The sequence below is a fragment of the Balaenoptera borealis genome, assembly GCF_965194805.1.
Source record: "Balaenoptera borealis genome assembly, chromosome: 3".
NCBI classification, from domain to species: Eukaryota; Metazoa; Chordata; class Mammalia; order Artiodactyla; family Balaenopteridae; genus Balaenoptera; species Balaenoptera borealis.
Window position 1 is genome coordinate 59,325,553 of NC_138866.1, and position 13,040 is coordinate 59,338,592.

A 13,040-nucleotide genomic window follows, 5' to 3' on the forward strand; every position below is an offset into this window, starting at 1 on the left:
CTGGTCCAGGAAGATCCCACATGCCGTGGAACAACTAAGCCCGTGCGTCATAACTACTGAGCCTCTGCTCTAGAGCCCATGTGCCACAACTACTGAAGCCTGCGCGCCTAGAGCCTGTGCTCCGCAACAAAAGAAGCCACCACAATGAGAAGCCCACGCACAGCAACGAAGAGTAGCCCCCGCTCGCCGCAACTAGAGAAAGCCCCCGCGCAGCAACGAAGACCCAACGCAGACATAAATAAATAAATAAATAAAAATTAAAAAAAAAAAAATCCTAACTCACAAAATTATTAAACAGCTAAAACACATTGTTTTAGAAACTAGGCTGCCAATTTTTAAGTCAAAAAGCCAATAAACTAAGAGAAAATACTGGCAAATATTTTCTGTAGAGAGCCAGAAAGTAAATATTTTAGGCTTTGTAGGGTACACACTGTCTCAGTCACATATTATTTATTTATTTATTTTTAAACAACCCTTTAAAAACATAAAAACCATTATGTTTTTATGTTTAGCTCATGACTATACAAAAAAAATCTGCACACTGGATTTGCCCTAGGTTGTAGTTTGCTGAGTCTTTATACTAAATCATGAACCAAAATTATGACCTTTTTTTGTTTGTTTAGCCACATTATCACCTACTTGTACATAATCAATTCCAGGACTTTCACTTGCAGCTGGTGCAACAGCCCCTTCAGCATATAACCTCTCACCCAGACAAAATTTTTTCCAGCCTTCTTCATCTTCAGATTTTGGCTAAAAGAAAAAAAAAAGAACTTACTTACTCCTATGTATTTTTTTTTTATACTGAGCAGTGAAAAAAGAAGTGAGGATTCCTCCACATTCCCACCACCTCAACACAAAGATACAGTGCCTGTTATGGAGTGAACTGTGTACCCCCAAAATCTGTATGTTGAAGCCCTAACCTCCAGAATAGGATTATTGGGAGACTGGGCCTTTATAGCTGTGATTAAGTTAAAATGAGGTGGTTAGGGTGGGTCCGAAGCCAATCTGACCAGCGTCCCTGGAAGAAGAGGAAGTCTGGACACAGAGACATTAGGGATGGGCGTGCACACAGAAGACCATGTGAGGGCACAGCAAGGAGACGGCCACCTGCAAGCCAAAGAGAGAGGCCTTGAGACAGACCCACTTACACCTTGATCTTAGACTTCTAGCCCACAAAGCGGTGAGAAAATAAATTACTGTGTTAAGCCACCAGGTCTGTGGTGTTTTGTTATGGCAGCCCTAACCAACCAACACAGTACCCAAGAGGTCACACCATAGATGGGACATGTTTAGTTTGGATCATACTTTAATGGACACTGACAAGCAAGAATGTGTTCAAAGGAAGGTGATAAAGATGGAAATTGGTATGGAAAAAAAAATACACTAAGAATGATTACAAGAATGAAGTATGTTCATCCCATGGAAGGAGACATGATTACATACCCCACATACTGAAAGGGCTGTCCAATTAAAGAAGGAGTAGATTTATTCTACATTGTCAGATGAAAAAAAGTAGGACCATTCAGTTCAATATGGCTACCTTAACAGAACAATTAAAAATTTTTTCCTAAAAAATTTGTTTATTTAAGTATAGTTAATTTACAATATTGTGTTAGTTTCAGGTGTGATTCAGTTAACAGAACAATGGGTTTATTTGGGCACATCACCTTGCAAATTATTTTACATATATGTGCAGTTTTTCCCCCACCCCGAGGATAAACAGCTTTCATTAGATTCTCAGAATGAATATGAGACCCCTAAAACGTAAAAACCCATTGTCCTGGAACAATTCATCTTTTCCCATTACTCCACTGGTCAGAGACTGTTTCTGCTTCAGGTAGCATTGAAAACCCTAATTATTAAATATAGTGGGTGCTTAATAAATGATTGGATCAATTGATCAATCAATGTTCATATTTACATAGTTGCTATCAGAGCATGCTTTAAAAATTCATTTTATTATTTACATAATGTTTACATCTGCCATGATGAACATATGTTATTGCTATGTAATAGTCTACTGTTTTGATGGATGATCCTCATTTATTGAATCAATTATGTTCAGTCATTTCTTTCTTGACAAAATTATACTGTCATAATGTTACTGATGAGCTTCTTTTTGAATTAGTATGTACCCAAAAGTCCTTAGACTGAGCAAGAAAAAATATATCTACCTACCTACTGCCCTCTCCCTCTTCTTACTAGGAGGCCTCACAGCACAGTGAAAGGCTTTAGAGTCAGACAAAGTTCAGTCTGAATCTCAGTTATACCTTTTATGAGTTAAATGATCTTGGGCAAGTGATGTTAGTGTCTACCACACTTTTCCTAGAGCAGAGCTTCCAGCTGGTATACAGAAGCATATAGAGAGGTTACACTGAATCTCTTAGCTTTCAGCTGGTAGTTTAGGCTATGGGAGCAGCCTCTTCCATTTATCCCAATGTGTCATCGCATAAAAGATGTTAGGAAGCACTGCCTAGAAGAAGCTTCTAAAATCTGAAATCTGTGAACCACGTGAAACTGTGAGCAAAATTGTATGCATAGGCCCATCTTTTCCCTCTGAAAATAAATACCTTTCATTTGATTCTCAGGAAAACTATAAGACTCCCTAAAAGGTTAAAAGTACTGTCCTGGAACAATGTATCCACCTCTTCCCCAACACCCCTTTTATACAGTAGTCCACATATAGCATATTTACTAAAAAGCTTAAAATTATATCTAGGATGATAAAGTAAGAAATACTACTTTCCAGTAAGCATGACCAGCTTTACTAAAATGTCACTCACTGATACTGGCACCATTACCTCATGAGGAAAATCCAATATGCCTTTATTCAATCTTTTTGTAAATACTGAAAATGTATTTAATTTCCTAAAAAGCAAATGTCTAGAAGAACCTTTAAAAACTTGTAAAGACCGATCCAAAGTCTCTCAAGATGTAGATTAAAACTGTCATAAAAATAACTTGCATTACTGACTCTATCCTTTTCAGGCTACTAAGATAATGGAACTGTTACTATTAATGATAGATGGGAGAGAATGAAAATAATATGGATTAAGCAAGTGAATCTTTAAGAACTGGAAGTAAATACAGACTATATCAAATAGTTATACACTGTACAATCTAAACAGAGAAACTTACATACCATGGTCACATTACTATCCAACTGCTGTGATTTCCAGTGACTTCTATGTCTGTTCACACTCTAAAGGAAGATAAAGTAGACAAATGATCTTCAGAGAATGGATAACTCAAAAGAAAGCAATTGCTGCACAACATTCTAACAATTCTAAAACTTGGAAAATATGTTCAACTGTATTATGTCTAATGATTATAATAATTTGGTAATTGATTCATGAATATTCTTATCTTTATACACTAGAAACCCAAATTTTTCCAGCTACAGTCTAAGAACAGAAATAAGTCTGAGGGAGGGAGGGGTTTAATTTGATTAAATGATTAAAGTACACCTACCTGCCGAACAGTTGAAAACTGTGCCACTTGCTGCTGTTGCCACTGAAGAGTGGGGGAATATCCTTCAGGAGCAGGTTGGCATCCTGAAAGCTAGAGATCAGTTCATAAATGTTAGAATCAATGTTAGTGTTATAACTAGAATCTCATACCTCTGCAAAGTAAAAGCAGAATCAAGATGAAAAGTGAATAATAAAGCGAATAAGACGATACAAGAAAGACAGTATTTTTTGCAGATGTAAAAAAGGAGGCAACTCACTTTACTATTTACGTCTGAGTTTAAAACATTAGGAAAAGACTCTTATATAGTCACTTTAGTAAGAGCAACCTGGAATGGTTCATAGTTGGAGTTTCTAAGAAATCCACATGACATGAGACTCGAAGGTATAATCTAGTCCTACCTTTCTACTGAATATATAGCAAAACAGTTTGAAACAAAGAGAGATATAAACCAAATAAAGAATTTTGGTATGAGCAGAACGCACTCAAATAATTTCAGATGCTTGACTTTATAAGGGCTACTTCTACTTTCCAAAACAGCACAGAGGTCACAATTGATCACATACTGCCTTGAAATAAAACTTAATGTGGTCACTTTTTAAAAGCCAGATATACAAGATATCATCTTCCATCAACTAAAAACTTCTGGAAAGGAATTATATGAAACATTATAGTGTCTGAATTTAAACCTCCTGATTATAAACATCAGATAAAGGAATTACTTAGAACATAAAAGAAAAAGGAATTATCACAATTTAAAAACTGCTGCTCTCCTTCCACCTTTGGTTAAATAGCACCTCCTAAAACAGACCTTCTGTGGCTACTCTATCTAAAGTAGTTCTCCCAGTTACTTATTGGTCATTGTATGTTACTTTTTTTCACGACAATAGTCGCAGTATGTAATTAATTTGGTTTTTTTTACCATCTTCCTCAGGAGAACGTAAACTCCACAAGGGTAGGGACATTTTCTGTCTCATCCTCTGTTGTATTCCCAGTGCCTGGCACAATACAGTTGTTTAGTAAAATATGTGTTGGATAAATAAATGAATGAAAAGGTTCACAGTGGGCAAGTAGGTAGAAAAGTGTGATATTTGGGTTTCTATTTTTAAAAAACAAAACCCAGTCAAATTCAAAACATGCAAACTACACTAAGATTAAACATCAGCCTGATACTAATTATGAACTGAAAAAAAGGTACCTTAAAAATAAAGGATAGCATAAGTAACCTATTGAAAGACTCCTTTAGGATTGGATCATGTTCCTGAAGTATTATGAGCAAATCTCCACGAATGCCAGGGTTACTGAAAGCCTCTCTGGAGGCAGTAAATGCCAGCTGTCCTTTTGGGGGGAAAAGTACAACTTAGTACGGAGTAATCAAATCTTACCTACATCGTAACTGATACTGTCTGATACTGTCTGGCACTATAGGAGAGCCTTGGTCTTTTAATTTGTGGGAGGGAAAAAAAATCCCGACGGGTAATAAAACTCACAGAAATATTCACACTTTGCTTCCTTTTCAACTTCTTTGGATCAATTTGAGCTACCACAACATCTGGACATTGAGCTGCTTCGATCCTACAAATAAGAAATAAGTACAAAAAACGTGATTACTATTGTTCATGTGTAGTAAAACAAGCGATCCACTTCTACGGTTCATTATTAAATCAGAAAAAAAGTTCAGAATTGCAATCGAAGTACTAAACAATGTATTTCTGAAATTATGTTAACTGAAAGCAAGATTTCTTATGTGGAAGAAATCTAAGAGCACCTATCTTGTCACAAGTAATCAGGTTTAACAAAGTTAAGTTCATAGAAACTCGCTCACGCAAAGATGTAATCAAGGAATCTTGTTCCGACAGTGGATGGGGGACGGGAACAGAGGTGGGGCTTTATCACACTTAAGGGTCGAGCCAGGCACTGGGCGCTGTGCCCAGGGGCGGAAGGACAACCAGCCCACCCGCAAAGGGTCAAATCACTCACTGGACCCGCCTTAGGTATTCTTGGGGAGTCCTCGGAGGTACGTTGGGATCAAAACTGTCTGTCAAGTCGCAGGGCTCCACTGGCAACAGCCGGGGCATCAACTCTTCCACCGCAGATTCCGCAGGTACCCACGCCATAGTTTTCAATCCGGCCTATCCCACCCAGCGCATGCGCCAGGTCTGGGTCACAGCGCAGGCGCACATGTTGGCACCTTTGGCGCGGTGTTGAGCAAGAGGCTGGGCTTAGGGGGTGTAACTGCGCATGAGCGAACCTGCTGATTGTCGTAAGGTTAAGGCTCCGGTGGGGTAATGAAGACTGCGGGGTTAGTTCCTCGTAAAAGTAGTTCGGAAGTTTTTCTGGGTATTACGCTCTATACTCTTCTAAGACTGAGGATTATTAACTTTTGTGCATCCCTAGTAGTGAGGGAGCTTTAAATGTTTTTTAAATTAATGACCAGGTTACTGTGATTATCATTTATTGAGCTCTAAATTCTTAAACCGTTGGTAGACGCAGCTCATGCATTTCCTCATTTAATTTTTACAACCTTTTGACGTAAGCGGTATTATCCAGGTTTTGTAGGGGAGGAAATCGACCGAAAGAGGGGTTAAGTACTACAATCGTAACTTTCTCCGAAAGAGGAAAACCAATTCCAACTCAGATTTATCTGACGCCAAATTAATGTAAAATTAATTTCCCAGAGGAATTTCTTGTGCTTGGCTGCGCCAAAGATCACTTTATATTTATCTGAAGTGAATATTACTACTAGAGTAGCCATCACTTTTTCAGAAATATCTCTTTCCTTAGTGCAAAGAATAAAGTTAATGCCAACACCTAGAAGTTATTATCATTATTAATCTTAGGGCCAATCTTGTGAGGGGGTACTTTATTTCCATTTTGCAGGTGAGGAAACAAGGCAGAAATGGATTAAGTTAACTTGTGCTGGGTCACAAATTGCAAGAAACAATGACAGTACTATATCTCAGTTTTTCTTAACAAGCTGTGAGTGAATACAATTGACTTGTTTTCTAAGGTTTGTTTGTTTTTAAGGCTTTTTTTTTTCTTTTTCTTAAAGCACTGTCTTTAGCTTGCAAGCAATTGATTTCAAAACCAGAATGTAACTTTCTAAATTGGAGACAAAGTAAGGACAGTCCTTAGGTTAAGAGCTAAAGAATTAGTGCTTATGAATGGTAACTAAACAATTGGGAGACTTGGAAAGAAACTGCCAGGCTGCAGTCAAACTAGAAAATTATTTGGTTAAAAATTTTACTGATTTTGGAAGAAACAAGCTTATAAGAAATATGGAGAAATGCTCCTGTCACCAAACGTTTTGGTAATGATCAAGAACAAATTAGAAAAAGTAAACAGTGTGTCATTTCTGGACTTTCCTACAAATATATATATATATGTACAAATATATATATATTTTTAAAACTAGCTTATTAGCAAGAAATATGGAGAAATACTGTCACCAAACGTTTTGGTAATGATTAAGAACAAATGGAACAAATTAGAAAAAGTAAACAGTGTGTCATTTCTGGATTTTCCTACAAATACTTTTTTTTCTTTGAAACTAGCTTATTAGCAATTTATCCCCATTTTTCTGGAGAAAAGAACCTAGTAGACCAACCACAAGGGAACAATTCTTAATATTGGACTCCACGTATAAGTGCGTGGCAGAACTACACAGGAATGAAGGGAACAAGGGGAGGAATAGCAGAATGGAACAAAGGTTGTCCTGGGAAATATTAAGAAAATCTATTTCAAAAGAAAATGTGAGTTATAAAGTACATCATTGATTCTGAAATGGTTCTAAAAACTTAAATACACAGGAATAAATTCATTCAAGAGAGAGGAAAATAAAAATTTATAAGGGTTACTTTCTACTCTTTAAAACTAATCTGACTTAAAAGAATTAAGGAATGAACATTGGAACACATTTTAAATATGGTTATAAATTGGAAATTGCACTAAGTATTTTTGAATGTTTCAGTTAGATATGGGACAGTTGAGAAGAAACTATATTTGGTTGATTAAGTTATTCTGAAAAAAACTTAATTTTTAGAAAGCTGAACTTCTAAAACTATAATAACCATTTCATTTAACCTCCTTCTAGGAAGAACTATTCCTAAGATACCAAACTGGTTCCGGTGCCCCGTTTTCAAAGATTTCCACTCACTTCTCAGTTTACAGTGGAAAGACTTTTGTGTTTCAGTGTTTCTCACATTGGTGGTTGGCTGTAGGAGTAGTATGAAGTTTGTGAGAACAGAGCTCAATGACTGTTTATTGACGATGATGGCATCTGCTAAGTCAAAATTACAGAGCTAAATGAAAAATTTGTCCCTGTATTTTATATCCCTTTAAGCAGCTCAGTTATTTTCAAATGTTAGTGTATATAAGAATTATCTGGAAGAAATTATTTAAAATACAGACTCCTGTGTCCTATAACTCTCTTCCTCCAGAGTTTCTGAGTCTGTTTATTGGTTGTAGGACTCTGAAATTGAGATCTTTAAGAAGCATTCCAAATGAGAAACATAGCTTAGCCCATCCATTTAATCTTTCCCCTCCCTATTCTTTAAGATTTACTACCCTAGAATTTCTCCTACATTACCATATTTTGTCAGTTCTTTTCTCCTTGGCTACAATCTAAAATTTCACTTGCCTCTTTATGCCGTTAAATTTTAATAAATTCAGTCATCCAATTAATGTTTATCAGTTTTCTATTATGTGTCAGGCACTATGGTAAGCATTGAGCTTTATTCGGTGATCTGGGGACAGTGGAGCTTTGCTGTCAGGAAATGGGGATAATTCTGAGGAGTCCAGCTCCTGGTTAAAAACCTATGTGTGACTTTTTTTAGGCCTGACTATACGCAATTACAAAGGCTTTACCTGGCAGGCTTCACAGGGAAACCTGCCCTCGCCACACCAGACTTGATGCTCCCATTCAATGCATTGCAGTCTCTGAAGGGAATTGCAGTCAACAACCCAGCCCTCCCTAGCCAGCCATGCTCTAATGCATTGCTGCATTCCTAGCTCAGGTGTTTCCACTGGAGGTCTCCTTCACGGGAAACTTCACCTCTCTGGGTCAGTACCCAGTACTTTTCCCACCCCCACCCCCAGTTCCATAAATCTGCAGGAGTCTTTTGTTTGGGAAACCCTCAACCGTGAGATGACCCTCAACCAGTCATGCCATTCCATGGCGGTAATGGAACAGGGGGAGTCTGTGCTTTCACCAGGTTTAGACTCTTGCTTATACAATCACAGTAAGTGATTATGGGCTTCACTTTTGCATTCATTTTGGTTCATTGTTGCTTTGATTGGCTTCTCTGACTCCTGGAAGCTCAGTTCTCTCTTCGGCTCATCTGAACACTTGACAAATTCTGTGATTAGGTATTTTAATCACTCATCTAGAAAGTAGAAGAAAGAAGGGAAGCTAATGGTGTAATTGGTAAAGAAGCAGCAGTCACTCATATTAGCCAGGTTAGGGAGGTATTCGGTCATTTTGTGGTCTGGACAATCTTCCTGATTTTGTCAGACTTCAGAGGCACGATTACAGAGTGGTCTTGTTTTTGTCATGATCCTTCAGGGTTCCTGAGTGTTCTTGTCTGATGTTGGTGTGCTGTGATATGGCTTAGGTTCAACAAAAGAATAATGTGGCCTGGCTGTGAGTGCCCGGGCAGCTCCTAACAACAGCTGGGGCCAACTGATAGAGCCAGGCCAATTTCAGGCTCTCAGAAGCTGCTTTTTTCTTTCCTAGGGCTATATGGGGCTAAATGTTTTATATAGATTATCACATTCAATCCTCACAATGTATTGTTATTCTAAGTGGTAAGTATGATTGTTATCTCTATTTTCAGATGAAGAAACTGGCTCAGAAAATGTTACATACCATGCCCAGGTCATACAAGTAGGAAGTAGATGGAGCTGAGATTCTATCTTGGGTGGTCAGACTTATGAACCATTGCTCTAAAAATTACTATGCTCCACAAGATACAGCTCAGCACAAATGAGAGGCTTTATGACCCACTGGTCGTAGATTAGAGAGGCAATTAAGTTAGACGCAAGGGGATCCTAGTCTTAGGTCACACCCTCTGGGCATGAGCAGTCAGTCTCTTTACCTCTGTCTGAGAATGCTGTTCTTAGGCTTTGGGGTCCAGATCCAACAAAGCTCACTGATGCCAGAAAATTAAGGTGAAGTCTAGTTTAATTATGGAACACAAAACCCAAAACTTTACCTCTTTTAAAGTAAAAATACAAATCTAGCTCCTTCCTTTTAAAGTAGGAGTTCCCTTCTTTGCTACATGGTTTTAATAATTCTCATGTTCTTTACAAATCAAATAAACATTAGATAAAAAGAAAAGGAAAAAACTGTTAGTAGATAACCATGTTTTGTTTCTTTAGCTATAAATGGTTTAAGAGCAGATCATAGGATTTCATTTGTTTAGTTTGATTAAATGAACTCAGTAATAATTCTGGAGTTGGTCAGAGTGGCAGAATGAAATGGTATTGGAGTATAATACTGGTGGGGCACTCTGTGGAATAGAAGCAATTGCTGTTTGAACAAGAGCTAGAAATTCTTTAAAATTTATTTATTTTATTTATTTTTATTTTTGGCTGCGTTGGGTTTTCGCTGCTGCGCACGGGCTTTCTCTATTTGCGGCAAGCGGGGGCTACTCTTCATTGCGGTGCGCAGGCTTCTCATTGCGGTGGCTTCTCTTGTTGCGGAGCACAGGCTCTAGGCATGCGGACTTCAGTAGTTGTGGCGCGCGGGCTCTAGAGCACAGGCTCAGTAGTTGTGGCGCATGGGCTTCGTTGCTCCGCGGCGTGTGGGATCTTCCCGGACCAGGGCTCGAACCTATGTCCCCTGCATTGGCAAGCGGATTCTTAACCTCTGCACCACCAGGGAAGTCCCTATATTATTTATTTTTGGCTGCGTTGGGTCTTCGTTGCTGCGCGTGGGCTTTTTTTAGTTGCGGCGAGTGGGGGTTGCTCTTCGTTGTGGTGCATGGGCTTCTCATTGCGGTGGCTTCTCTTGTTGTGGAGCACAGGCTCTAGGCACACGGGATTGGTAGTTGTGGCACGGGCTCAGTAGTTGTGGCTCATGGGGTCTAGAGCACAGGCTCAGTAGTTGTGGTGCATGGGATTAGTTGCTCCATGGCATGTGGGATCTTCCCAGAGCAGGGCTTGAACCAGTGTCCCCTGTATTGGCAGGAGGATTCTTAACCACTGCACCACCAGGGAAGTCCCTTCTGCCCATTTTTTGATTGGGTTTTTTTTTGTTTTTTGTTTTTTGTTGTTGTTGTTGAATTTATGTGTAATTTATTAGTCTTATTTACTATTATTATACCTGATATGATTGTAGTCATTGTGTGTGCAGACTACAACACCAGACAGATATCATATATATGGACTTGACACTCTGCCGATGCTGAGTATTACTCTTTGTAGTGAGTAGTCCAAAAATAGTTGGCTAGTGCCTTATAATGTCACTATCTGAACAAATGGAAGAGAATCCATCTTAGAAAAACCTGCAAATGCTTTATTTATTCCCTGGTGGTCTAGTGGTTAGGATTTGGCGCTTTCACTGTCATGGCCGGGGGTCAGTCCCTGGGCGGGGACAAAAACAAAAGTAAACAAACAAAAAAACCCAAAACCAGAAACTGGATTAAACCAAAAAGTAGAGGCTAAAGCTCCATCTGGTGTTGACCATATAAAATTCCAAGGAATTTGCATTATCATACTTCACCTGACTGTGTAATACTAGAATCTCCAGTTTAGAAACATCTGTGGATTGAAAAGTAGGAAGGAAAATACTGGCTGTTACACATTAACTTGTGATTGATATGATTAATGACTGAAGACAAAGTCATAGGTTGTTTAGAATACTTGCCCCCAGATAGTCCCTGAAAAAAAGTTCCAAGGTCAAATATCTTTGGGAAATGTATGCAAATGCCACTCTTAAATATTCACAATGAATATTAGCATATTAAAACTCTTGACAAGTCAAGAGACCTATTTTACATAATTTAACTGGTATTTGACCACAGGACCTCTCCCTGTCTCTCTCTTTTTAATATTCTCTGGCATTTTCAAGAATACCAGTTTGAAGAAGTAATTATCTTAGGAGTATTTGCTTTAAAAAAAAGACTTTTTCTGGGGGGTGGACTTATGTCAGATTTTATAGTTTTACCATCCAAATACATAAAAATGATGATGATAAAAACAATGTTTTATAATTGTTTAGGTTTTCATGCTCAATTCATGAATACTTAGGGAACAATCATTTTGTGCCAGGACCTGCACAAGGTGGTGTAACTGAAAGCAAAATTATAATCAGTTGCATGTTGGCAAATGTTTAACAAGAATCCTTCAGGTTCACAGATTGATCTAAAATGCTTTGGTCCAGGGATGTCTATAATTAAGTTAGAAAGCCAGTAAAGGGACTTCCCTGGTGGTCCAACGGTTAAGACTCTGCGCTCCCAATGCAGGGGTCCGGGTTTGATCCCTGGTCAAGGAACTAGATCCCGCATGCTGCAACTAAAGATCCCACACAAGGCAACTAAGATCCCGTGTGCCTCAACTAAGACTGGGCACAGCCAAATAAATAAATTAATTAATTAAAAAAAAAGAAAGCCAATAAATATTGTTTTTGGAGTTTCTCCCTTTTCCCAATTCATAGTCTGACTCCTTTCTCAGGAGCTCAAGAAATTTTCCATTCTCTACAATGGCCATACTACCCAAAGCAATCTACAGATTTAATGCAATACCTATCAAATTACCAATTACATTTTCCACAGAACTAGAACAAATAATTCTAAAATTTATATGGGACTGTAAAAGACCAGCAATCCTGGCAAAAGAACAAAGCTGCAGGCATAACCTTCTCAGACTTCAGACAATACTACAAAGCTATAGTAATCAAAACAGTGTGGTATTAGCACAAAAACAGACATGTGGATCAATGGAACAGAATAGAGAGCCCAGAAATAAACCCACACATCTATGGTTAATCGATCTTTGACAAAGGAGGCAAGACTATACAATGGGGAAAAGACAGTCTCTTAAGCAAGTGGTGTTGGGAAGGCTGGACAGCAGCATGTAAATCAATGAAATTAGAACACACCCTCACACCATACACAAAAATAAACTCAAAATGGCTTAAAGACTTAAATATAAGACATGACACCATTAAAGTCCTAGAAGAGAACATAGGCAAAACATTCTCTGACATAAATCTTACCAATTTTTTCTTAGGTCAGACTGACCTAATCAAAAGAATACATATACGTATACAAATATATATTGTATATATATTATATATATATGTGAATCACTTTGCTTGACAACAGACCAGAAACTAACATAACATTGTAAATCAACTATACTTCAATTAAAAAAAAAAAGAAATTTTCCATTCTCTCTCTATTCTTCCTCAGATCAAAACCTCTTAACTTTCAGTATATTCGAAAAACTAGTCTTTACCATCTGGGTCCAATGGATCCTTTCTAATTTTTATATCTTTAAGTCATTTCATGAATAATTTATACACAGAGTAAAGGGATATTCAATAAAGCTGTTATAAAAAAAGAGTA

The 13,040-nt window shown here is 38.0% G+C and overlaps 1 protein-coding gene across 6 annotated transcripts in view; it reads right to left on the bottom strand.

Annotated features, from left to right (window-relative positions):
* GEMIN2 (gem nuclear organelle associated protein 2) overlaps positions 1-8,714 on the bottom strand; it is a 42,183-nt gene extending 33,469 nt beyond the window's left edge. The window contains exons 1-5 of one of the 6 annotated variants that reach the window (XM_082384215.1): positions 5,461-8,714; positions 4,962-5,046; positions 3,475-3,564; positions 3,146-3,205; positions 640-753 (exon numbers count right to left, since the gene is read on the bottom strand). In XM_082384215.1, the coding sequence (XP_082240341.1) occupies positions 640-753; positions 3,146-3,205; positions 3,475-3,564; positions 4,962-5,046; positions 5,461-5,588 (477 nt within the window). In that variant the 5' untranslated portion in view covers positions 5,589-8,714. Of the gene's footprint in view, positions 1-639; positions 754-3,145; positions 3,206-3,474; positions 3,565-4,961; positions 5,047-5,451 lie in introns of all 6 variants that reach the window. The other 5 variants (XM_082384218.1, XM_082384216.1, XM_082384214.1 and 2 more) reach the window with 5 other exon arrangements.
* Between the last annotated feature and the right edge of the window lie 4,326 nt (positions 8,715-13,040).